The following is a 25,956-nucleotide window of genomic DNA, read 5'->3' on the forward strand; positions in this document are numbered from 1 at the left end:
TACAACTGTTAATAAATATGAGAAATGCCAATAAAAAGATTTTTTTTAAAAACATGCTGTCTCTGATGGATAGTGTTTTGACTTTCCAAATGACCTGATATTACTTCCGTGATAATTGAGTCTAACAATTTCCCAACAACAGATGTTAAACTAACTGTAATTTCCCACATTCCGCCTCCCTTTTTGAATAAGGACGTTACATTAGCATTTTTCCAATCCACTGTAACCTTCCCATGTCCAGGGAATTTTGGAATATTATCACCAATGGATCCATTATCTTCACTGCCACTTATAACTCCCTCGGATGTAGGCCACCAGGCCCGGGGGACTTGTCTGCCTTCAATCCCAATAGTTTGTTGAATACCATTTCCCTATTGATGTTGATTGTTCCAAGTTCAGCAGAAAGGAGCTGGAGCATCGGCTGTGAATAGTCACTGCTTTCCTGTGAGACTTTCTCCAGCTTTGATGCCGATGGAATAAGGAAATCCTGTTTCATACCTGTTGTGTAGATATCACAGTATGAATCAGAGTATAGGCTAAGCCAGGTCCTTTGTGTGCAGAACATGAGTAAACTGGACAGGCCTTCTCCCCATTTACTCTAACAAAACCACTCATTGGATGTAAAATAACATGCACTTGTACATATCTGTAGCAGTTTATTTACACCATCTCCTCATTGAGGATATTAATGATTGTTCACATTGCTCACTGACGCCTGAACGTGAAATGAATGTATTTCTGAATCTCAAGATCTGACAGCTAAGAGGGTGCAAATGGTTCCTTTTTGAAACATTTGTTTTTAAAAATTCCAATTTAGAGGCAATTTAGCATAGCCAATTCACATACCCTGAACATCTTTGGGTTGTGGGGGTGTGACCCACGCAGACACGGGGAAAATGTGCAAACTCCACATGGACAGTTACCCAGGGCCGAACCTGGGTCCTCGGTGCCATGAGGCAGCAGTGCTAACCACTGCACCGCTCTGGGTGCAATTGTTCCAACAGGATAAATGGTGCAAGGTGGTTTATCAATAAGAAATAAAAAGCACAGTTTAAGATCATACAAACTAAAAAGTTTATTGAAAATAAGCATGATACAATATATTACGATTTTCCCAGTAAATTGTATTGTACAGTCTCTCAGAAAGAACGGATTGTGACAGATCACCAGCAAGGTAACATTACAACACCGATGTGCTGGAGTGGGAGGGAAGTCAACACATCTGAGGACTAAAAAAAAATCAAATTACAAGACAAGGGGGTGACAGTGGTGGCCATCACTCTGTTTTGTGGAGATAACCGAAGGCACTGAACTTCAAATGAAAGTGGACAAAAGAATTTACCAAATTCTGAAGGGGGAATTTAAAGGAAACAGCAAGAGTGTAAAACACCTTAAACAAGACGGAGTAAAGAAAAATGGCACACCGCAAACACGGGTACAGTACTTTCAGATGTTACAATTTATATTCAATATAAAAGTATGCCAACTTCATTTCAGAAGGAAAATACACATTTTATCTCGGCAAAGTAAAATGTTTTGCTGTTCACAGCGATGCCAACTTCCCATCAAAAGCCGTTTGGGGAGCACAGCTGTTAAAGCAGCAGCAGTATAACACTTGTCAGCTCCTAACCCAACAGCAAAGTGCACAAAAGCCAAGCAGTTTGAGACTCGGGGCACATGTCCAGTCTGGAGCCAAGTTTCATTTTTAAAATGTCTCCAGTGGTTCCTTCCACTGGTCGTCTTGTGGACTTTAAAATCTCGTATGGAATGTTTTGTTAAAAATGACTTGCTGATTTCCGTACAGAGGAAATGCTTCCTTCAAATCACTCAGTAATATAAAAGAACCAGAGGAACATTGCGCACTGTGTGCGACATGGGTCTTCCAAGTGCACATCACAGATCCTGGTGCCAGGGTTAGGTACAAACGTAAACCAGTGTTTTACTGACACCACTATGCTAGGTAATGCATTGGAGGTAATGCAAGGACTTATGGCTGGTCTCACAGCAAGCAAGTCTGTTTTACAGCAGCAGAGAAATACGGTAAATCTGAAATAAAAACAGAAAATGCTGGAAATAGGGGGGGGGGGGGGGCGGGTCAGGCAACATCTATGGAGAGAGAAACAATTAACGTTTCTGATCAATGACCTTGTTTCAGTTGAGTCTCTAACATTTTCAGTCCCTTCCAATGACAGCAAAGAGGCTATTTAAACTGTCTCTACAAATTACAGCAAACTGAACTCACGACTGGAAGTTCCAATAAAAGCAGTAGGTAGGGCCAGCAGAATGCATTGAGTGAAGGATAGTCACATAATACAAACTATGTTAAATCAAACCTAGCCGCTTATAGCAGTGTTGACAGCTTGGTTGATGTGACCAGGACTTGCAGTGTCACCACTATATGCAGCTAATCTGAACAAGCTACTCTGTGCAGGATCAGGAAAAGGGACTCCACACCAAACCAGCCCTCAAAACAAATTACCTTTCAATGAAATAATAGTTCAAAAAATGGTGTAATTCCCACCAGTATACCCATTATCAAACTTCATGTGTACTACTAGATGGTAGCGTATTTTATAAAAAGGCTTTCACACTTTATAAATAGGATATAATAGTGTCTCCTAGTGTCATTCCCCAAAATTCTATCCTGGAGCACTCACCCTAACAAGGCTGTTGGAATTCTAATTAGCATTAAATAGGTACAGTAATTGAGCAGAAGCACCATCTCATAATTCTTTGTTAATCATGATCAATACATCATTTCTTTGGGAAATACACACAAGCCTAAATGATACGTGAAGACTGGTGAGTAATCCTGACATTAGTGAACAAAAATTAAAAATCTATGAGTCAAGATTCCACTTGGTGGGGCATGTGATCTTCCTGTGCAACATCATCTCATAGGCTGCTTGAATCCAACATATCATGGTCACTGAGCAGGCTGCTACACACCGATCAGTCATGCCAGGCATGGTGCAACCCACACAAAACAGAATTGGTCATTTAAACCCACTGAAGACTTTCCAAGTCACCAGAGATTTGTAGTCGTTTTTGGAGTACTCTGCAGCTCTGATCGGATAGTCAATCTCAAACCTTCTAGTTCTTTTGTTGGTTAGTGTGTTCTTTCTTGTAAAAGGCTATGTAGCTATCTAGTGGCACAATGGGTAAATGCACCATCTGCCATCCTACTGGACTCTAGAGTTCACTGATCTCAGTTGGGCAAGAGTGGACGTACAGTATACAACGGTGTTGGACGAAAAGGCAGGAGGGTTATGGGACTGAGCCAAGTAGCCCACTATCCATTCGGACTCTGCTGAGATGCTCTCCCTGATGGAGCAGCCTAGAAACTCAATTGAATAGGCCACTTGAGAAAGGAGAGTAGACCAGTTAGCTCCTGTGTAACCTCAGCACGTTTATTGAAACAGGACAGGCACCCATTTCGATCATGATAGAACAAGAGGTTTCACATGGTAGGGTGAGCTAGTGGAGGCCAAATAGCCTCCCTTACTTATACTTTTTAAAAATATAATCCTTATGAATATTTGCTGGTGGAAAAGAGAAAAAAAATCTTTCAAGTCTTACAAACCTTCACGGCTGCAACTGAAACATGCTATGTAGTATTAAGGATCTGACTGATCCCCTACCTTTGCATCCCCGCCCCATCCTCTCTTACGTCCCCTAACCCCCTTCCCACCCAAAGCAACTAAACCCACCAGGGAAAAAAAAATTCCCTAATTATTTGAAATAATATAATTGGCCAAACCTATAGTTGGCTCATCATCAAGTTTCTCAGGCTTAAAACCACCAGCTGATTAAAATTGAATAATTTCTAAGCATAAATTCAGAAGGACCAGTGCATTCATTCCTATTGGTCCTGAGCAAATTTGTTTTACTAGTACTGCGTCTGTGCAGGCCCAGCAGCACCCATGAAATCATTAAAAGGAGTCCCCAGTCCTCCGACTGGCATTCGTAGAAATACTCCTAAGTAATAGCGAGGAAGATTCCTACCAAAAACACTGGACGATTGCATACATCTACCTGGAATCAATACATAATTTTCTTTTTAAATTAGAATTCCATCAGCACAAATATAAAACACTTCATGAATTAAGAATAAAAGCTTCGATCTTGGGAATCGGGGGATTGAGTGATGGGATAGATTGGGTGTAGAAGCACAAGATAGAATCAATACAGATGTGTTTCTGGGTAAAATAAGAGACAAATATTCTAGATGGCAACCAAACAAATAACATTTCTTGCCATTAGATTTCTGTCAGCTGCTCGATATTTTAGTGATGAAAGCAAAGAGGTAATTTTAAAAAAAAAAATCTAATTATGAAATGAATATCACTAATGGTGAGGTCTTGGTCCTGATAGTATTCAGCTTCTCACAACTCCTTTGGAAATTCTATTTTCAAAAAAAGTCTTAAACCTTGCAACAAAAAAAAAAAAAGCTTAACTGTTAACCTCGACTGAGGGGGCAAAGAGGAGAGACAAATCGCAGATCGAGCTCACCTCCTCACCGACATTATGCCATTTCTGGCTACTTACTGATCCACCCTATCAGTACAAAATATATGGTTTTAATCACAACTATTTCTAATTGTACTCATTGGGATCAGCGAAAGCTACAATCAAAATGGGAATTGAATGTAGATGGTTTGATTGATGAGAGAGTTTTACTGGCTCCCATCTTAGTGAAGACGACATTGTAAAGTTTTCACGAACGACTCCAGGTAAAGCAATGGCTCATCGTTTAAAGATTCCTGGCACACTTCACTGTAAACAAAGTCCAAAGTGGCCTGCTCCAGCACCAATACCCAAGATTGTGCCTCAGGCTTCAATAGGAAAGTGGAAAACTGCTCCCTAGCAGCAATTAAGGCGTGAAGCAGAAAACGATTTGAGCTCTAATCCTTGAACTGGAGTCTGAACGGAATTAAGTATGTGTGGGTAATATATATATATATCTATATGTGTGTTTTTAACTGGCTCAATGGTCTTTTCCCACTTGGCAAATCATTGTGCAGGGGAGTGCGATTCATTCCGATTGGCCACTGCTGTCGTTAATGGCAGTGTTCTGTGATGTCCACCACTACGGCTTTCTTCCAGCTGAAGAGGAAGTATCCAGCACCTGCACCCAATGCCACGGCAATGCAGAGGTAACCGTTGTATGTCATAAAGACCAACATGAGGAAGTAGCTGGTAACCACTTGTACGACGTGTAATACAGTCTGGATGAGGTGGGGTATGCTGAACATCTGCTGGCTGCGAACAAAGGGATCAGAGTCAGTGAAAACTCCAGCTCTGTGCAGGAACAAGTGGACAAGCGATACTGTTTTATTAGCACATAGCACATGATACAACACAGCAGTCAGTTCTTCCACATTATTTAACATTGCTTTTCCTCTTAACTGAATTTTTCAGTCACTGTGAAATTAGGGCATAGAATGAATTTGGAAGCCATTGGGGTTACACTGCAATATTCCACCTACATTGTATTTAACAATGGTCAACTCCTCCCACATAACACCCATTACCGTTATTCTCAGTTTGAAATCCAATTTTGGGCACCTCCCTGCAGCTGCAGAAGGTTTTTTTTTATTAAATATTTTATTGAAAATTTTTGGTCAACCAACACAGTACATTGTGCATCCTTTACACAATATTATAACAACACAAATAACAATGACCTATTTTATAAACAAAAAACAAAAAAAATGAATAAATAATAAATAACAAAAATGAAAACTAGCCCTAATTGGCAACTGCCTTGTCACAAGTAACACTCTCCAAAAATATAATTTAACAGTCCAATATATAATTATCTGTAGCAACGACCTATACATACTATACAGTATATATTAACAATCCTGAGAGTCCTTCTGGTTCCTCCTCCCCCCCCCCCCCCCCCCCCCTCCCCCCCCCCCCCCCCCCCCCCCCCCCTCCCCCCAATCCTGGGCTGCTGCTGCTGCCTTCTTTTTTCCATTCCGTCTATCTTTCTGCGAGGTATTCGACGAACGGTTGCCACCGCCTGGTGAACCCTTGAGCCGACCCCCTTAGGACGAACTTAATCTGCTCTAGCTTTATAAACCCTGCCATGTCATTTATCCAGGTCTCCACCCCCGGGGGCTTGGCTTCTTTCCACATTAGCAATATCCTGCGCCGGGCTACTAGGGACGCAAAGGCCAAAACATCGGCCTCTCTCGCCTCCTGCACTCCCGGCTCTTGTGCAACCCCAAATATAGCCAACCCCCAGCTTGGTTCGACCCGGACTCCTACTACTTTTGAAAGCACCTTGGTCACCCACATCCAAAACCTCTGTAGTGGTGGGCATGACCAAAACATATGGGTATGATTCGCTGGGCTTCTCGCGCACCTCGCACACCTATCCTCCACCCCAAAAAATTTACTGAGCCGTGCTCCAGTCATATGTGCCCTGTGTAATACCTTAAACTGAATCAGGCTTAGCCTGGCACACGAGGACGACGAGTTTACCCTGCTTAGGGCATCTGCCCACAGCCCCTCCTCGATCTCCTCCCCCAGCTCTTCTTCCCATTTCCCTTTTAGTTCATCTACCATAGTCTCCCCTTCGTCCCTCATTTCCCTATATATATCTGACACCTTACCATCCCCCACCCATGTCTTTGAGATCACTGTGTCCTGCACCTCTTGTGTCGGGAGCTGCGGGAATTCCCTCACCTGTTGCCTCGCAAAAGCCCTCAGTTGCATATACCTGAATGCATTCCCTTGGGGCAACCCATATTTCTCGGTCAGTGCTCCCAGATTCGCGAACTTCCCATCCACAAACAGATCTTTCAGTTGCGTTATTCCTGCTCTTTGCCACATTCCATATCCCCCATCCATTCCCCCCCGGGGCAAACCTATGGTTGTTTCTTATCGGGGACCCCCCCAAGGCTCCAGTCTTTCCCCTATGCCGTCTCCACTGTCCCCAAATCTTCAGTGTAGCCACCACCACCGGGCTTGTGGTGTAGTTCCTCGGTGAGAACGGCAATGGGGCTGCCACCATAGCCTGTAGGCTAGTCCCCCTACAGGACGCCCTCTCTAATCTCTTCCACGCCGCTCCCTCCTCCTCTCCCATCCACTTACTCACCATTGAAATATTAGCGGCCCAATAATACTCACTTAGGCTCGGTAGTGCCAGCCCCCCCCCTATCCCTGCTACGCTGTAAGAATCCCTTCCTCACTCTCGGGGTCTTCCCGGCCCACACAAAACCCATGATGCTCTTTTCAATCCTTTTAAAAAAAGCCTTCGTGATCACCACCGGGAGGCACTGAAACACAAAGAGGAATCTCGGGAGGACCACCATCTTAGCCGCCTGCACCCTCCCTGCCATTGACAGGGATACCATATCCCATCTCTTGAAATCCTCCTCCATCTGTTCCACCAACCGCGTTAAATTTAACCTGTGCAATGTGCCCCAATTCTTAGCTATCTGGATCCCCAGGTAACGAAAGTCCCTTGTTACCTTCCTCAGCGGTAGGTCCTCTATTTCTCTACTCTGCTCCCCTGGATGCACCACAAACAACTCACTTTTCCCCATGTTCAATTTATACCCTGAAAAATCCCCAAACTCCCCAAGTATCCGCATTATTTCTGGCATCCCCTCCGCCGGGTCCGCCACGTATAGTAGCAAATCGTCCGCATACAAAGATACCCGGTGCTCTTCTCCTCCCCTAAGTACTCCCCTCCACTTCTTGGAACCCCTCAACGCTATCGCCAGGGGCTCAATCGCCAGTGCAAACAATAATGGGGACAGAGGGCATCCCTGCCTTGTCCCTCTATGGAGCCGAAAATATGCAGATCCCCGTCCATTCGTGACCACGCTCGCCACTGGGGCCCTATACAACAGCTGCACCCATCTAACATACCCCTCTCCAAAACCAAATCTCCTCAACACCTCCCACAAATAATCCCACTCCACTCTATCAAATGCTTTCTCGGCATCCATCGCCACTACTATCTCCGTTTCTCCCTCTGGTGGGGCCATCATCATTACCCCTAACAACCTCCGTATATTCGTGTTCAGCTGTCTCCCCTTCACAAACCCAGTTTGGTCCTCGTGGACCACCCCCGGGACACATTCCTCTATTCTCATTGCCATGACCTTGGCCAGGACCTTGGCATCTACATTTAGGAGGGAAATAGGTCTATAGGACCCGCATTGTAGCGGGTCCTTTTCCTTCTTCAAGAGAAGCGATATCGTTGCTTCAGACATAGTCGGGGGCAGTTGTCCCCTTTCCTTTGCCTCATTAAAGGTCCTCGTCAGTACCGGGGCGAGCAAGTCCACATATTTTCTATAGAATTCGACTGGGAATCCATCCGGTCCCGGGGCCTTTCCCGCCTGCATGCTCCTAATTCCTTTCACCACTTCTTCTACCTCGATCTGTGCTCCCAGTCCCACCCTTTCCTGCTCTTCCACCTTGGGAAATTCCAGCCGATCCAAGAAGCCCATCATTCTCTCCCTCCCATCCGGGGGTTGAGCTTCATATAATTTTTTATAAAATGTCTTGAACACTCCATTCACTCTCTCCGCTCCCCGCTCCATCTCTCCTTCCTCATCCCTCACTCCCCCTATTTCCCTCGCTGCTCCCCTTTTCCTCAATTGGTGTGCCAGCAACCTGCTCGCCTTCTCCCCATATTCGTACTGTACACCCTGTGCCTTCCTCCATTGTGCCTCTGCAGTGCCTGTAGTCAGCAAGTCAAATTCTACATGTAGCCTTTGCCTTTCCCTGTACAGTCCCTCCTCCGGTGCTTCCGCATATTGTCTGTCCACCCTCAAAAGTTCTTGCAGCAACCGCTCCCGTTCCTTACTCTCCTGCTTCCCTTTATGTGCCCTTATTGATATCAGCTCCCCTCTAACCACCGCCTTCAACGCCTCCCAGACCACTCCCACCTGGACCTCCCCATTATCATTGAGTTCCAAGTACTTTTCAATGCACCCCCTCACCCTTAGACACACCCCCTCATCTGCCATTAGTCCCATGTCCATTCTCCAGGGTGGGCGCCCTCCTGTTTCCTCCCCTATCTCCAAGTCCACCCAGTGTGGAGCGTGATCCGAAATGGCTATAGCCGTATACTCCGTTCCCCTCACCTTTGGGATCAATGCCCTACCCAGCACAAAAAAGTCTATTCGCGAGTAGACTTTATGGACATAGGAGAAAAACGAGAACTCCTTACTCCTAGGTCTGCTAAATCTCCACGGGTCTACACCTCCCATCTGCTCCATAAAATCTTTAAGCACCTTGGCTGCTGCCGGCCTCCTTCCAGTCCTGGACTTCGACCTACCCAGCCCTGGTTCCAACACCGTATTAAAATCTCCCCCCATTATCAGCTTTCCCATCTCTAGGTCCGGAATGCGTCCTAGCATCCGCCTCATAAAATTGGCATCATCCCAGTTCGGGGCATATACGTTTACCAAAACCACCGTCTCCCCCTGTAGTTTGCCACTCACCATCACGTATCTGCCCCCGTTATCCGCCACTATAGTCTTTGCCTCGAACATTACCCGCTTCCCCACTAATATAGCCACCCCCCTGTTTTTCGCATCTAGCCCCGAATGGAACACCTGCCCCACCCATCCTTTGCGTAGCCTAACCTGGTCTATCAGTTTCAGGTGCGTTTCCTGTAACATAACCACATCTGCCTTAAGTTTCTTAAGGTGTGCGAGTACCCGTGCCCTCTTTATCGGCCCGTTCAGCCCTCTCACGTTCCACGTGATCAGCCGAGTTGGGGGGCTTCCTACCCCCCCCCCCCCCCCTTGTCGATTAGCCATCACCTTTTTCCAGCTCCTCACCCAGTTCCCACGCAGCTGTATCTCCCCCAGGCGGTGCCCCCCGCCCATCCTCTCCCATACCAGCTCCCCCCTCTCCCCAGCAGCAGCAACCCAGTAATTCCCCCCTCCCACCCACCCCGCTAGATCCCCCGCTAGCGTAATTACTCCCCCCATGTTGCTCCCAGAAGTCAGCAAACTCTGGCTGACCTCGGCTTCCCCCCGTGACCTCTGCTCGCACCGTGCGACGCCCCGTCCTTCCTGCTTCTCTATTCCCGCCATGATTATCATAGCGCGGGAACCAAGCCCGCGCTTCTCCCTTGGCCCCGCCCCCAATGGCCAACGCCCCATCTCCTCCACCTCCCCTCCTCCCCCCATCACCACCTGTGGGAGAGAGAAAAGTTACCACATCGCAGGATTAGTACATAAAACCCCTCTTTGCCCCCCACATTCGCCCCACCACTTTGTTCGAACGTTCTTTTTAATAACCCGTTCATTCCAGTTTTTCTTCCACAATAAAAGTCCACGCTTCATCCGCCGTCTCAAAGTAGTGGTGCCTCCCTCGATCTTTGACCCACAGTCTTGCCGGTTGCAGCATTCCAAATTTTATCTTCTTTTTATGAAGCACCGCCTTGGCCCAATTAAAGCTCGCCCTCCTTCTCGCCACCTCCGCACTCCAGTCTTGATAAACGCGGATCACCGCGTTCTCCCATTTACTGCTCCGAGTTTTCTTCGCCCATCTAAGGACCATTTCTCTATCCTTAAAACGGAGGAATCTCACCACTATGGCTCTGGGAATTTCTCCTGCTCTCGGTCCTCGCGCCATCACTCGGTATGCTCCCTCCACCTCCAACGGACCCGCCGGGGCCTCCGCTCCCATTAACGAGTGCAGCATCGTGCTCACATATGCCCCGACGTCCGCTCCCTCCACACCTTCAGGAAGACCAAGAATCCTCAGGTTGTTCCTCCTTGCGTTGTTTTCCAGTGCCTCCAACCTTTCCACACATCGTTTCTGATGTGCCTCCTGCGTCTCCGTCTTCACCACCAGGCCCTGTATGTCATCCTCATTCTCGGCTGCCTTTGCCTTCACGACCCGAAGCTCCCGCTCCTGGGTCTTTTGTTCCTCCTTTAGCCCTTCGAGCGCCTGTAGTATCGGGGCCAACAGCTCTTTCTTCATTTCCTTTTTTATCTCTTCCACACAGCATTTCAAGAACTCTTGTTGTTCAGGGCCCCATGTTAAACTGCCACCTTCCGACGCCATCTTGGTTTTTGCTTGCCTTCCTTGCCGCTGTTCTAAAGGATCCACTGCAATCTGGCCACTCTCTCCTCCTTTTTCCATCCGTATCCAGGGGGGATTCCCTTCTGGTTTACTGCACAGTGTTTTTAGCCGTCAAAATTGCCGTTGGGGCTCCTATCAAGAGCCCAAAAGTCCGTTCCACCGGGAGCTGCCGAAACGTGCGACTCAGCTGGTCATCGCCGCACCCGGAAGTCCGCTGCAGAAGGTATTAATCACAGTCCCAATAATATTTTGCTTTAATTTACAAACAACCAAAAGTGGATGCAGTTTATATTAGAAGCATTGCCCAATAGCTATTGCCCCATGGGTTCTTTCTCTTCCCTCTGCTGAAGGCATTGGCCTATACCTGGCCTCTACTGATATCAGCACCCTCTCAACACCTCACCACAGAAGGTAGTGCTCATATGTGACCTAGAAAGTGAGTCGCAGCTAGCATTTTGACTGCAACATGTATATCTGCTGAACCAAAGCTTCTCAATTGATGTGTCATACATGCAATTTCCAGTAAGTGCGCTGAACAACCAGTGTCAGTGGGTGCTGTAGCTGTGGCCAATGGTAGGATCAACATATCTCCCACCCCAAAATATTGTGGCCTCTCTAGCTCGGTACCAAATCGCACAATTTGTGTTTCGCCTCACTCACCCAACAGTTTTGTGCGTTTCCATCAGGATTGTCCCATTTGGTCCAGGAACAGGCATGGAGTTATAGCGAACATTAACCTGCGATTTCCGAAGCAAACATTCTCGGCTGATTTTCAGCCCCTCATAAGCCAATGCACAAAGGAAGACAACCACACAGGCACCGACCATCCCTGCAGAAGAGAAACCATCAAAGGCAGGGTTATACAAAGACTAATCTAGAAATTAATCAAGACAATTAGTTTGACCTAAGACTGTGAGAGGCATGGGAGAAAGAAAAATAGGCATGGGGGGGGGGGGGGGAGAGAAGAGAAGAGAAAGGTAATCAAAGCATTTCAGATCTAATTGTGACAAAACACCGATTCTTGCCTTCAATCTCAACTGTTGCTCCAAGACACTCTAAATGGAAAATTAGGTATTTTCTGAAAAGGACATGATGACAACAATGACAATTTGGTATGAGTGAAATGTTGTGGTCTTCAAAAAGTGTCTCAGTCCCAGGATACATCAGGTCCGTGCGAATTTCAGCCTGCTTACATGGAGGGGCTCCGATCAATTCCAGCTGCAGCCAGCTTACCGCAAAGAACATTAAAAAACATTTTTCCATGCTTCCATCTTATGGTGCTTTCTAAAAGTGCTGAAACAGACACTGATTATAACTCGGTGAGTGGCAATGACCTTCCAGTATCTTACTCATGACTACTCTGCAGGTAATTTTAAAGTCAAAGAATGAGGATACAACCACCTGATCCATGGGTTTGTCTCCTCTGCTGCGGCTCATTTGGGAATGCTCTCTCATCTCAGAATCAGAAGGTTGTTGGATCCGTGCCCCAACTCCAAATACGTGTGCACATAATCCAGTGCAGGACTGAGGGAGTGCTGCATTGGCAGTACTGCTGTCTTTCAGATGAGGCATAAGAACCAAAGAAATGGAAGGAATAGGCCATGTGACCCATTAAGCCTGGTCCACTGTTCATTAAGATCATGGTGAACCGTTGCATCAATTCCACTCTCTCACCCTATCCCCATATTGCTGGATCCCTTAATTTTGAAAAATCTATTGACCACAGTCTTAAAGGAGTACTCATTGATAGGCCATCCACAATACTTTGGGTTAAAGAATTTCAAAGATTCCCTTCCCTTCCCAGTTCAAAGTGGCTGATCACTTATCTCGAGACTATGCCCAAGTGCTCGATTTTCTAGCCAGGGGACACAGCGTCTCAGCAACTATCCCATCAAATCCTCCCCAAATTTTATACATTTTAGTGAGATCACCGTACAATCTTCGAAACGTCATTGAATATAGAGCCACTGTACTCAAATTCTTTTGGCAATATTAATTATTTTAATCTAATTTGAACCTTAACTTCTCTAATCAGCTTTGGTTGTACCAATTTTTCCAGTAAAGTTCTTATTCAGGAGATTAATAGATGAGTGAATTATAAATTATTTATTTAAATGGTTGTCATTGTTTATCTACCCCATCATATCTTTTAATCTAATTTCCCAATCTACTTCTGCCAAGTCACCCCTCTTATACTCTGGCTTTGTTAAAATTGAAGATCCTAGTTTAAGATTTAACCACATCACTCTCAAACCCGATACATGAATCTATCACAATATGATCACTCTTCCCAGAGGATGCCTTGCTACATGATTACTAATTAACTCTCTCATTGGACAATACTGTCCTCAAATGGCCTGTTCCCCAATTGGTTTCTTGTTGTTTTATTCCACAAGATACTCTCAAATGCCTCCTGTGAACTCATCAAAGCTCTTTTGACAATTTGGTTTGGCTAGTTTTTTTTAATGAAGATTAAAGACCCCTTAACTACTGTACCACTCTTGGTGCATTCTCCTCTAATCTCCTGATTTATACCCTGTTTGACCCTACACTATGATAGCTGTCAAGGGGCCTATAAACACCAGTGTTTTCTGCCTTTGTCATTTCTCCATTTCTGCCATTTATCTCTAATTCTGCTATTAATTCATCTGTCTTGTTACAAATGATATAGCGCCTTTGAATTTAATTTTTTTCCTAATGTAACCTGAGTCGCCAATGTCCTATTTCTGTTATTTTCTGACACAATCTGTTAATTTTACTCAAATCACTACTCTTCTCGACAACCTCATCGTCAATGAGTACTTTTGAAATGGAGTCAGCTGTCTAATTTGCAGATGACAAAGTCCTGCAAGCAGCAATGTAATAAAGACCAGATATTTTGTTTAGTAATGTTGTTGAGGAATCAGTGTTGTCTAGAATTCACAAAGAAATACGGGGCCTCAGTTTAACATCTCTTCTGAAAGACAAAACCTCTGACTGTGCGACAATACAGCATCAGCCTGGATTTTGTCTTCAAATGTCCGGAATAGGATTTGAATCCCAAACCTCTCACCAAATATCATTGAACCACATCTGGCATGATTACATAGATTAATCCGGTCGGTGGACTCAATCTTCAGATTGCAAAGATTTGTCCCAGTTTCTGAATTATTCACCAGCTGAAGAACTCAAAAGTGACAGAGTGCAAGGCTGTCCCAGTCTCCACGATTGGTATAGGAGGAATTTTTATTACTACACCTGTATCTTTATTTAAAAACATTTAAAAAAATTTCAGCCTTGTGTTCAAATGTCTTCAACAGCTTGTCATGTGAGAGTACCTTTAAGAAATGGGTGTTTATAAATGGGTGTGTATATCAATATCTGTAGTGAGAGTACCTTTAAGAAATGGGTATTTACTACTGCAATGAGAAATGGGTGTTTACTACTGCAGTGAAGTCAGAGTGGGTGGAGCTGGGCTGTCTTATCAGCTTTTTGCTTTCATTTTAGGCTGTTTGCTGCAGGGTGTGTTTTAGTTTAGTTTTCAGTGTTGGAGCTGAAGCCAGACAGAGGTGTACTGCTGTTCTCTCTGCAATCAAAAGACTATCTCTTGGTCATTTGGTGAATTCAGAATTACAAATGTTCTCAGTGGTGAATGTAAACCTATGTGCTTCTGGTAAAAGGTGTTTTAAGTCTTATGGATGTTAAAAGGAAAGCTTAAAGGATTACTTAGTGTTGTATTCTTTGGGGGTTGTAATTGAATTGATGGTTGCTAAGATGTTCACTGTATAAACATTGTTTTGCTTTAAAAAATACTTTTCCATTTCTGCTGTTCCACACCTGTAGAGTGTGTGTTCCCCATACCACAATCTATTGAAAGTTGTGGGTCAGGTGAACTCCATGATACACTTTGGGGTTCTCTAAACTCTGGCCCATAACACTTCCTGATCTCTGTAATCTCCTCCGATGCTAGGTTACAAGGTCTCCATGTTCCTCCAATTCTGGCCTTTCATAGATTCCCCATTTTAATCACTGTAACAGCGGACTCGAGCCATGCCTCCAGCTGTCTGGGCTCCCAGGTTCTAGAAGCCTCTCCCTAAACTTCTCCAACCTCTTTCCCCCTTCAACCCTATATCTTTGAATGAACTTCCAGTCAGCTGTCCGAATACCTTTTTACGTGAATTGGTGTCAAACCTTGTCTGCCAATCACTCGAAATGCCTTGGAATATTTACTCCATTAAAGACACGTTATAAATGCAGGGAGTGTTGATCAAGTCCCAAGTTAGAACATAAGAACGTAGGAACCAGAAGCAGGAGTGGGCAATTCATCCCCTCGATCCTGCTCCACTATTCAATACGATGATGACTGATCTCTTCTCAGTCTCAACTCTGCTTTCTTGCCTGTTCTCAGAAACCCTTCAGCCCACTACTAATTAAAAATCTATCTATCCTCTCCTTAAATTTACTCAATGTCCCGGCATCCACCTCACTCTGTGGTAGAGAATTCCACAGATTCACAACCCTTTGAGTGAAGTAATTTCTCAGCTTAGTATTAAATCTGCTACCCCTTATCCTAAAACTGTAACCTTGCATTCCAGATTGGCCCACAAGAGAAAGCACCTGGCTACCTCTACTTTGTCAATGCCTTTTATCATCTTTTCTACCTCAATTGGATCTCCTTTCATTCTTCTAAACTCGAGAGAGTATCAGCCTAATCTGCTCAATTCTCTTCGTAAGACAAACAGCTCATCTCTGGAATCAATCTATCCTCTGAACTGCCTCTAATGCAACTGCATCCCTCCTCAAAGAAGGGGGCCAAAATTATACACAGTACTCCAGTGCCTTGTGCAGTTGCAGCTTCAGATCATTGACCCGAGGTGCTGAGACGTCACTACTCACCTCCAACTGAGTTGATCACTAGCCCGGGGAAGAGTAGCTCCACATTCTTGTACCCAAAATAGAATGACATTTGCTGAGGAATAAAGGAATTGCAGAGCAAGACTCAGATTAGATTATGACTGCAACTCCCAGCTAAACAAACAGTCCTATTGTATTTTTTTTGAACCGTACCTCGTTTGGATATTGTGGTACAATGTTACATTCCAGAAAACCAGATGGTGAAGGATACAACTGGAGCCAATCATTATATACCTTGATAAGCATTTATTTACAGATATATTTACAAACATGTACCTCTGAACCAACAACTAATTGAGAGGAGCACAAATGAATCCCCTGCATGCAATACAACGCATAATTAATACAGGACTAGGAAATTTCCCTCTCTTTTTAAATAACAAACAATCCAACAGTTGATGAATTGCATCCAATGATTTAATTTCTGAGATTTTCCTCTACTCCAGTGTTTCTTTAAAGCCAGCAAGATAAATCTGTAACACTTTTCCACTCTCATGTTTTTAGAGTTTACCACAGTGAGTGATTAACAATGTTTTATTTATTTTTTTTAAAAACAATAAATTTAGAGTACCCAAATCATTTTTTTTTCCAATTAAGGGGCAATTTAGCGTGGCCAATCCACCTACCCTGCACATCTTTTGGGTTGTGGGGGTGAAACCCACGCAAACACAGGGGGAATGTGCAAACTCCCTGCATTTATAAACACACGGACAGTGACGTTGAGCCGGGATCGAACCTGGGACCTCAGCACAGTGAGGCAACAGGGCTAACCTGCTGCGCCACCGTGCTGCCCTTAACAATGTTTTATGGCACATTGTATTCAGTTCACCCATTGTGCAGATTTTAAAAGTGTTTGATAAACAGAATCCCATATCCACTGCCCCCACAAGAGCCAGTGTTTCACCAGCCAGAGTACCTTTAAGAGTCTTTTTAAAATTTTCTTAGCCTGCCTAACTAAAGGACATTTCCTATTCTCAAATTTTCTATTCTCACCCATCAGAAATATTATGAAATCAGTTGCACTAGAATACCCATCAGGAAGATCAGGATGTGAAACAACGCTAAAAATGACTCGAACCATCGAATCAAAGAATGATTGCAGCACAGGATGAGGCCATTCAACCCTTAATGTCTGTGCTGGCTCTGTACAAGAGGAGCTCGCCAGCCATTTCCCTATAGTCTGTATTTTTTCTCTTCAGATAAAACCCTTTTCCAAAGCTATGATTGAATCTGCCCCCACCACGCTCTCAGGCAGTGCATTTAGCTTCTAACTACACACCGCAGAGAAATGTTTTTCCTCTTGTCGCCTTTTATTCTTTTGTCATTCACCTCACATTGGTGTCCTCTGGTTCTCAACCCTTCTGCTAGTGGAAACAGTTTCTCCCATTTGCTCTGTCTAGATTCCTCATGATTTGAGCATCTCTATCAAACTCCTCTGATCTTTCTCCAAAGAGAACAGCCCAAGTTGTTCCAATTTATCCACATAATTGAAGTTCTTCATCACATTGTTGAGAACCTTTTCTGCACCTTCTCTATTGCTTTCACATCATAGAATTTACAGTGTTGAAGGAGGCCATTTGGCCCATCGAGTCTGCACCAGCCCTTGGAAAGAGCACCCTACCCAAGCCCACACCTCCACCCTATCCCCATAACCCAGTAACCCCACTTAACCTTTTTGGACACTAAGGACAATTTAGCATGGCCAATCCACCTAACGCGCACATCCTTGGACTGTGGGAGGAAACCGGAGTACCGGGAGGAAACCCACGCACAAACGGGGAGAAGGTGCAGACTCCGCACAGACAGTGACCCAAGCCAAGAATCGAACCTGGGACCATGGAGCTGTGAAGCAACTGTCCTAACCACTATGCTACCGTGCTGCCACATCTTTCTTAAAGTGCGGTATCCAGAACTGGACACTATGCTTCGCATTCTTTGGATGGTCTAAGAATAGGAAGTTAAGTATTCAGAATGATTCTAGGAAAGGGATAAATCAACCATGAGAGTTCAGGGCTAATGGTAAGATTCTTGGCAGAGTGGATGAGCAGAGCGATCTCGGTGTCCATGTACATAGATCCCTGAAAGTTGCCACTCAGATTGAGAGGGTTGTTAAGAAGGCGTACGGTGTGTTAGCTTTTATTGGTAGAGGGATTGAGTTTCGGAGCCATGGGGTCATGTTGCAGCTGTACAAAACTCTGGTGCGGCCGCATTTGGAGTATTGCGTGCAATTCTGGTCGCCGCATTATAGGAAGGATGTGGAAGCATTGGAAAGGGTGCAGAGGAGATTTACCAGAATGGTGCCTGGTATGGAGGGAAGATCCTATGAGGAAAGGCTGAGGGACTTGAGGCTGTTTTCGTTAGAGAGAAGAAAGTTAAGAGGTGATTTAATTGAGGCATACAAGATGATCAGAGGATTGGATAGGGTGGACCATGAGAGCCTTTTTCCTCGGATGGTGATGTCTAGCACGAGGGGACATAGCTTTAAATTGAGGGGAGATAGATATAAGACAGATGTCAGAGATAGGTTCTTTACTCAGAGTAGTAAGGGCGTGGAATGCCCTGCCTGCAACAGTAGTGGACTCGCCAACACGAAGGGCATTCAAATGGTCATTGGATAGACATATGGATGATAAGGGAATAGTGTAGATGGGCTTTAGAGTGGTTTCACAGGTCGGCGCAACATCGAGGGCCAAAAGGCCTGTACTGCGCTGTAATGTTCTATGTTCTATGATTAACTAAGGAAGTGAAGGACAGTATTAAACGGAAAGAAAAAACATACAATGGGCAAAGGTTAATGGTAAGCCAGAGGATCGGGAAAGATTTACAAACCAACAAAAGATGACTAAAAAATAAATAAATAGGGAGAACATGATCTATGAAAACTATGAAAGTAAATTAGCAAGTAATATAAAAACAGACAGTAAGAGCTTCTTTACATATAAAAAATGAAGCGAGAGGCCAAAGTGAAAATAGGCCCCTTGAGACTCGGGAAATAATAAAGTGGAACCAGGAGAGGAGTTAAATTGCATCAGTCTTCATAGTGAAAGACAGTAATAACATTCCAAAGGGGTAAAAGGGGGAGAGGTGGAAATAGCTATCACTAGAGAAAAAGTACTAGAGAAACTAATGGGGTTAAAGACCGATAAGTCCCCATAGCCTGATATTTTGCATCCTTGGATATTAAAGGGTGTAGCTACAGGAATAGTGGATGCACTATGGTAATAATCTCCAAGAATCCTTAAATTTGGGAAAAGGCCCAGAGGATTGGAAAACTGCCAATTTAACACCCTTATTCAAAAAGGAAGGGAGACAAAACTGGTAACTGTAGGCTAGGTCAATAAGGTGTGCAGGCTGGGTGGATTGCCCATTCTAAACTGCCCCTTAATTGAAAAATAATTAGGTACACTAAATGTATATTTTTTAAAAACCCTACAGGCTAGTTAGCTTAACATCTGTCATTGGGGAAAATGTTAGAGTCCATTATAAAGGATGTAATAGCAGAGCATTTAGAAGAACAATATATAATCAAGAGAGTCAGCATGGCTTCATGAAGGGGTAATCATACCTGACAAATGTATTAGAATTCTTTGAAGTGGTAACAAGCAGGATAGATAAAGGGGAACCGAACCAGTGGATGCAATATACTTGGATTTTGAAAAGACGTTCAACAAGGTACCGCCCAAAAGGCTACTTAATAAAAGCCCATGGTGTTGGGGGTAGTATATTAACATGGAGAGAAAATTGGCTTACCAATAAAAGTTAGGGAGCTGGGATGAGAGGGATATTTTCAGGATGGCAAACTACAAATAGTGGAGTACGTCATAGATCAGTGCTAGGGCCACAATTATTTACTATATTAATGACATGGATAAGGGATGTGAATGGACTATTGCCAAATTTGCAGATGTCAAAAAATAGGTGGGAAGGCAAGTGATGAGGATGACACAGAGTCTACAGAGTGGTAAAGACAGGTTACGTGAACGGGCAAAAACTTGGTAGATGGGATATAATTTTCTTGATAGACACGTAAACAGGCAAGGAATGGAGGGATACAGATCATCTGGGCAGTAAGTAGTAGGTCTAAGTAAGGAACCTGGATCGGCGCAGGATTGGTGGGCCGATGGGTCTGTTCCTGTGCTGTAATGTCCTTTGCTCTGTAGGAAAATGCGAAGCTATGCACTGAGGTAGGAAGATAAAGGAACTGAATATCATTTAAATGGAGAAAGACTGCAGAAAGCTGCAGCACAGAGGGATTTGAGAGTCCTTGTGCATAAATCATAAAAAGCTAGCATGAAAATTCAACAGGTAATAGGGAAGGCAAAAGGAATGTTGCCATTTATTTCAACGGGAACAGAGTATAAAAATGGGGAAGACCTTGCTAAAACTATACAAGGCATCAGTTCGGCAACACCTGGAATATTGTGAACAGTTTTGGTCCCTTTATCTAAGGAAAGATATACTGGCATTGGAGGCAGTCCAGAGAAGGTTCACTAGGTTGATTCTGGGTATGGAGAAATTTTCTTCTGAGGAAAGGTTGAGTAGATTGGGCCTGTACGAGAGGCAACCTTATTGAGACAGAAAGGATTCTCAGGGGTCTTTGACAGGGTAGATGCTAAGAGGTTGTTTCCCCTTGTGGGAAGGCCTAGGGCCAGTGGGCATCATCTCAGTTACGGGTCGCCCATTTAAGACAGAGGAGGAATTTCTTCTCTCAGAGTAACAAATCTGTGGAATTTGAATGTACATAGGTTGAATGATTGCCCATCACCACAAGCAACAGGAAAGGTCAACAATGAACAAGGATAACAAAATACAATTTGCACACAAAAAACAAGATGAAAGTTTGATTTTCCCCAAAGTGTGACTTCTAGCAATCTGGGGAAAAGCCTGAATGTTAATGTTCAAACCTAGAAGACAAATGCTATGTTGCCCTTCATAGTGAGAGGGTTTGAGCATAGAATAGGGATGTTTTCTACAATTGTACAGGGCAATGGTGAGGCCACACCTGGAGTATTGTGCGCAGTTTTGGGGTCCTTATCTGAGGAAGTGCAGCAAAGGTTTACCATGCCGATTCTGGGGATGGTGGGACTGTCAAATGAGGAGAGATTAAGTCAGTTAGGATTATACTCATTGGAGTTTAGAAGAGTGAGAGAGGATCTCAGAGAAACGTCTGAAATTCTAACAGGATTAGACCGAGTAGGTTCAGAAAGAATGTTTCCAATGATGGGGGCGTCCAGAACTAGGGGTCATTGTTTGAGGAGAAGGGGGCAAACCTTTAAGGACAGAGGTGAGGGGAAATTTCTTCACCCAGAGAGTGGTGAATCTGTGGAATTCACTACCACAGAAAATAGTTGAGGCCAAAACATTGTGTGATTTCAAGCACGTTCTGTGATTTCAAGAAGAAATTAGATATAGCTCTTGGGTCGAAAGGGATCAAGGGATATGGGGGGAGGGGGGGACGGAGAGCAGAGTATTGAATTTGATGATCAGCCGAGATCAGAATGAATGGCGAAGTAAGCTCAAAGGACCGAATGGCCTACTCCTGCTTCTATTTTCTATGTATGTTTCTATGTAACTTGAGGGGAATTACTGTCGCGGTGAAGCCAGTCAGCATAACCCAGATAGTACTCATTGTGCTACACTACTACATGGCACGCGGAATAGCTCTCCTCTTAGTCCCATTTCTTACCCTTTCCACTTACCTTTATTCACCTTTTTGCTATATTTTTATTAGCCTGAGCAAGACAGAAAACATTTTTTCAGGTTGGGTCAGCGAAACAGGCACTTATTGGCACTTCAAACAAACTCTTAAATTTTAATTAACTTGAATGATTATTCATGTGTGGACTAAGAGATACTTCAAACCATGCTGAAAATTATTAAAAGCAGCCGTGAGGAGAAATAGTGGCTACAACGGGTAAGCCATCTGAATCTCGCACAAAATGCTACTTAATGGCTCACTATGTGCAAGTTTCTTCCCTTAATGATATGGAGGATCCAACTAGAAACACATTAGTGCCTAAACTGAGCATTTGAGTGCTGCAATGTTCCACACAGCTTCCCTTCCATACTCCATTATCAATCAAAATCAGTTTCCTCCATTTAGGTAGAATCACACATGGAATTCTAAATCCCACCAACTTGGCGGTTTTATTCAAGGGGCAGATTTAGGGTAGACATTAAAACACTGGGATGAAAGAGAGTCCTTACCATCATCCCACCAGAGTTGTGGTCATGCACCATTTCAGATGTTCGGGAGTGGTGAGTGTGGTCATCAGGACTCATTGTCATGTGGTGATTGCCGTCACCCATTGACATATTCATTGTAGGGGTGGAAAAAACGAGTCCCTCCAATAATGTCTGCAAATAGAAGTAAGCATGATTAGGTCACTGTAGATGGCTATAAAGCAAACTCTAAATCTGTTCACGATAGCGGACAAGTCTTTAATGCTCCAGATTGACTGCAGAGATGGACTACACCTGATGATGGTATTGAATAAAATTCATATATTAAAAAGTTGATCATATAGATTGCAACAGGTTCAATATAAGCCTACAGAAATTCTGCTAGTGTTCGAAAAGGTCAGGCCACATTTTTGAGCCTAGTATATCTCTTGTTTACAATGCACAAATAAAAAATGTTCATTAGAAAGCAAATGAAGGAAAGCATCTAGCCTTCTAACAGGAAAATGGCAAAGAAATGAAAGAGAGGCAGAAAAAGAGCAAGAGAAAGGACACAAATGGAGAGAGAGCGAGTCGATAGGGTGATTGGTTAGGGATCAGACAGAGAGGAGTAGAGCAGACAAGATGGGACAAAGATGCAGTCCTAATGGGCAGAGGAAGGGAACATCATGGGGAGAAGATTCCAGGAAGGGTTGCGGAATGGAAAATGAGCCATGGTGGAGGAGAGAGAGAGAGAGAGAATGCACGGTGGCAACAATAACATATAAAAGGAATAAAATTTAAAATTCAAGGTAAATTTATTGGAAAGAACTGCTTAGTGATGAGTGCTTCAACTTGTGGGGAAGAGCAACGGCAGAGGTCATTAATATAAAGTAATAAGGGAATTCAGAAGAAACATCTTGACCTAGAGTGGTGGGAATGTGCAACTCGCCACAAGGGAGTTGTGGTCATGGAGAAAATAGTAGAAATATGTTTATGGGGAAGCTAGGAAAGTAATATAGGGAAAAAGGAATTGAGAGTTATATAGACAGAATTAGATCTGAAAGAATGGGAGGACACTAGGGTGGAGAATCCATAAAATTCCATATATTTGTTTCTCTTATATCAGGTGTGTTAAATTATTACTGATCGATTGGTTTGGGTGATGTGATGGGAAGTAGAATGCTAGAGGTATGGGCTTCAAATGGGACCAATGGCTTTCCTGATCCCTAACTTTTGCTCAGTTTAACACACGCTGCACAACACAAGAATGGAAAATGCAAGCAGGCTGCCATCCACGAGGGAAAAGAATGAGTCAATGCATAAAGGAGAAGAAATATAAAGACCAAGACTGAATGAAAAACGCAGTTGCATTTTGTGCAGACACAGTCCCGGGGTGAGAAAGTGTGGCTGGTTAAGTTATGTTTTGGACCAGGTTTCTCACAACTTATTCCATACATGTTTACATTGCAGTGATATATGTGGTAATTCAATCACAAGGCTTACAACCTCAAAAGGCAGCAGTTGATAAGCATCAAACTCTGCTCCAGAGTCTGAAAAAGATTGAACTTTGTCCCAGGTCTCATGGCTTCTGCGGATTTCAGTGCTGTTCAGTCTCATTGACCCAAACTTTCATTGAAAGCGAGAACCCCTTTCATCATAGAATTTACAGTGCAGAGAATTTACAGTGCAGAAGGAGGCTATTCGGCCCGTCGAGTCTTCACCAGCCCTTGGAAAGAGCACCCTACTGTAGCCCACGCCTCCACTATATTCCCGTAAACCCAGTAACGTGACCTAACTTTTTGGACACTAAGGGACAATTTTGCATGGCCAATCCACCTAACCTGCATTCTTTGGACCGTGGGAGGAAACCGGAGCACCCGGAGGAAACCCACACAGACACGGGGAGAAAGTCCAAACTCCACACAGTCACCGGAGGCCGGAGTCGAACCCGAGTCCCTGGAGCTGTGAGACAGCAGTGCTAACCACTGTGCCACCCCACCTCTCAGATAATGCGGACTCGGTTAACTTTGCAGACAACATTTCACTTAATTAGTAGTCTGTTTTGTAAACTTTTTCCATCGATTTGTATGAAATGTAAGAAAATGTACGAGTGGTAAAATTTAGAATAAATAAAATCATCAGTGAGCTTTATTTGGAGATTCCGTTGATGATTGAATGAAAATTTGCACTTATATGGCCCATAACAACCTCAAGATGTTCCAAAATGCTTTACAGCCATGACCAATTAAGTACTTCTGAAGTGTAGTCATTGCTGGTAATATAGGAATCAAGCAGCCAGGCCAAGCATCTGTACAAAACAAGCTGTCAAAACAGTAATGTGATAATGATCACATATTCCATGCAAGTCATGTTGTTGTAGGATAACTATCCAGAGAGGCAGCTCATACCCTTCTTTCTATTCCAACCCCCACCCCTCCCCGGGACCCAAGAATCCATGGGCAAACCGCCATTATCTGAGAGTTGCAAAATGCAATCAAACGGACAAAAAAAACCCCAAAAAACCTGCAACCCTAATATTATTCCAATAGAGGGCTCCAAAGCTGGCAGACCTTTGCTCACATCAAGACTCCATGCACTCAATTTGCAGATCTGGATAGGAAAAGATGCCTCCAAAATCTGGATTGGGTTCTGTGAAGCAAGGCTACATATAGCACCCAGATTGTTCACTATCTACTTGATTGATGGTGGATAGTCACCTCATTGAAAAAACTCTGGAAATTGGAGAAATATGATCGTGGCTGGCCTTGGGCTTCAACTCCACTTTCCTGCCAGCTCCCCGTATCGAGATCAAAACCCTGACTATCCCAGTCTTGAAGGTACTCAACCCATTCAATGTATTCACAACCCATCAAAGATCAACTGGCCTCTGGTGTTAGTGTTCAATAACATCTCAATAGAAAAAAATCTAATCGGTTGCCTCCTTGCCAAAAATAAACTGGCCACCATAAAGTTAACCAATTTACAGTTTGCACGCGTGACTGCAGTGTCATTGTCTACTCTGTACCAAATTTTCCAGCCACTTTCGATCTCTTCCAATTCTGCATAATTCTGCAGAAGGAGGCCATTCGGCCCATCGAGTCTGCACCGACCCCATTTAAGCCCTCACTTCCACCCTATCCCCGTAACCCAATGACTCCATCTAACCTTTTTTCCTTGGTCAGGGCAATTTATCATGGCCAATCCACCTAACGTGCACGTCTTCGGACTGTGGGAGGAAACCGGAGCAGCCGGAGGAAATCCCCGCAGACACGGGGTGAACGTGAAGACTCCGCACAGACAGTGACCCAGCGGGGAATCAAACCTGGGACCCTGGCGCTGTGAAGCCACAGTGCTAATCACTTGTGCTACCATGCTGCCCAAAAGGACTTGGCTTGTCAAACAAGATTCAAATCAACCCACACCTGGTCAACCAAACATTCTCCCTCCCATAAGTAAGCATCGAGACTCTGGAATAGGTTTTGCACTTCACTTACCTCTCTCAAAAGGCTGCCATTGACAAGACGACCCAACATTGGATCCGAAGTGCTAGTTCAGTTTTCTACTAACTACTGAGAACAAAGCCCTCTGTTAGTTAACAAACGGCTTCATGTTGCCATCACCACATTCCTGCACTGCAATGCGACCTAGAGAAATCCAAAGCAATGCCTCCGCTGCATTCTTTGGATTCAATGGAAGGACTGTAGATCAAATGCTAGTGTTGTTCTTGAAGCAAGACTCCTAAAAAATCAACTTTGATCTGCTGGCCATTGAGTCCGCATGGTTGGAAATGGTCCTTCCCCACCTGGTCCTGTTCTCTCAGCTCTCAAATGGCTA

The 25,956-nt window shown here is 44.1% G+C and overlaps 1 protein-coding gene across 3 annotated transcripts in view; it reads right to left on the minus strand.

Moving 5' to 3' along the window:
* Nucleotides 1–1,050: 1,050 nt before the first annotated feature.
* Nucleotides 1,051–25,956, minus strand: part of slc31a1 (solute carrier family 31 member 1) — a 97,156-nt gene continuing 72,250 nt past the window's right edge. For all 3 annotated transcript variants that reach the window (XM_072488174.1, XM_072488172.1, XM_072488173.1), the window contains 4 exons: nt 22,168–22,317; nt 15,943–16,015; nt 11,728–11,896; nt 1,051–5,262 (listed from right to left, as the gene is read on the minus strand). In XM_072488174.1, the coding sequence (XP_072344275.1) occupies nt 5,061–5,262; nt 11,728–11,896; nt 15,943–16,015; nt 22,168–22,281 (558 nt within the window). In that variant the 5' untranslated portion in view covers nt 22,282–22,317 and the 3' untranslated portion in view covers nt 1,051–5,060. The remainder of the gene's footprint in view (nt 5,263–11,727; nt 11,897–15,942; nt 16,016–22,167; nt 22,318–25,956) is intronic.

This window comes from Scyliorhinus torazame, chromosome 22 (genome assembly GCF_047496885.1).
Source record: "Scyliorhinus torazame isolate Kashiwa2021f chromosome 22, sScyTor2.1, whole genome shotgun sequence".
Lineage (NCBI taxonomy): Eukaryota > Metazoa > Chordata > Chondrichthyes > Carcharhiniformes > Scyliorhinidae > Scyliorhinus > Scyliorhinus torazame.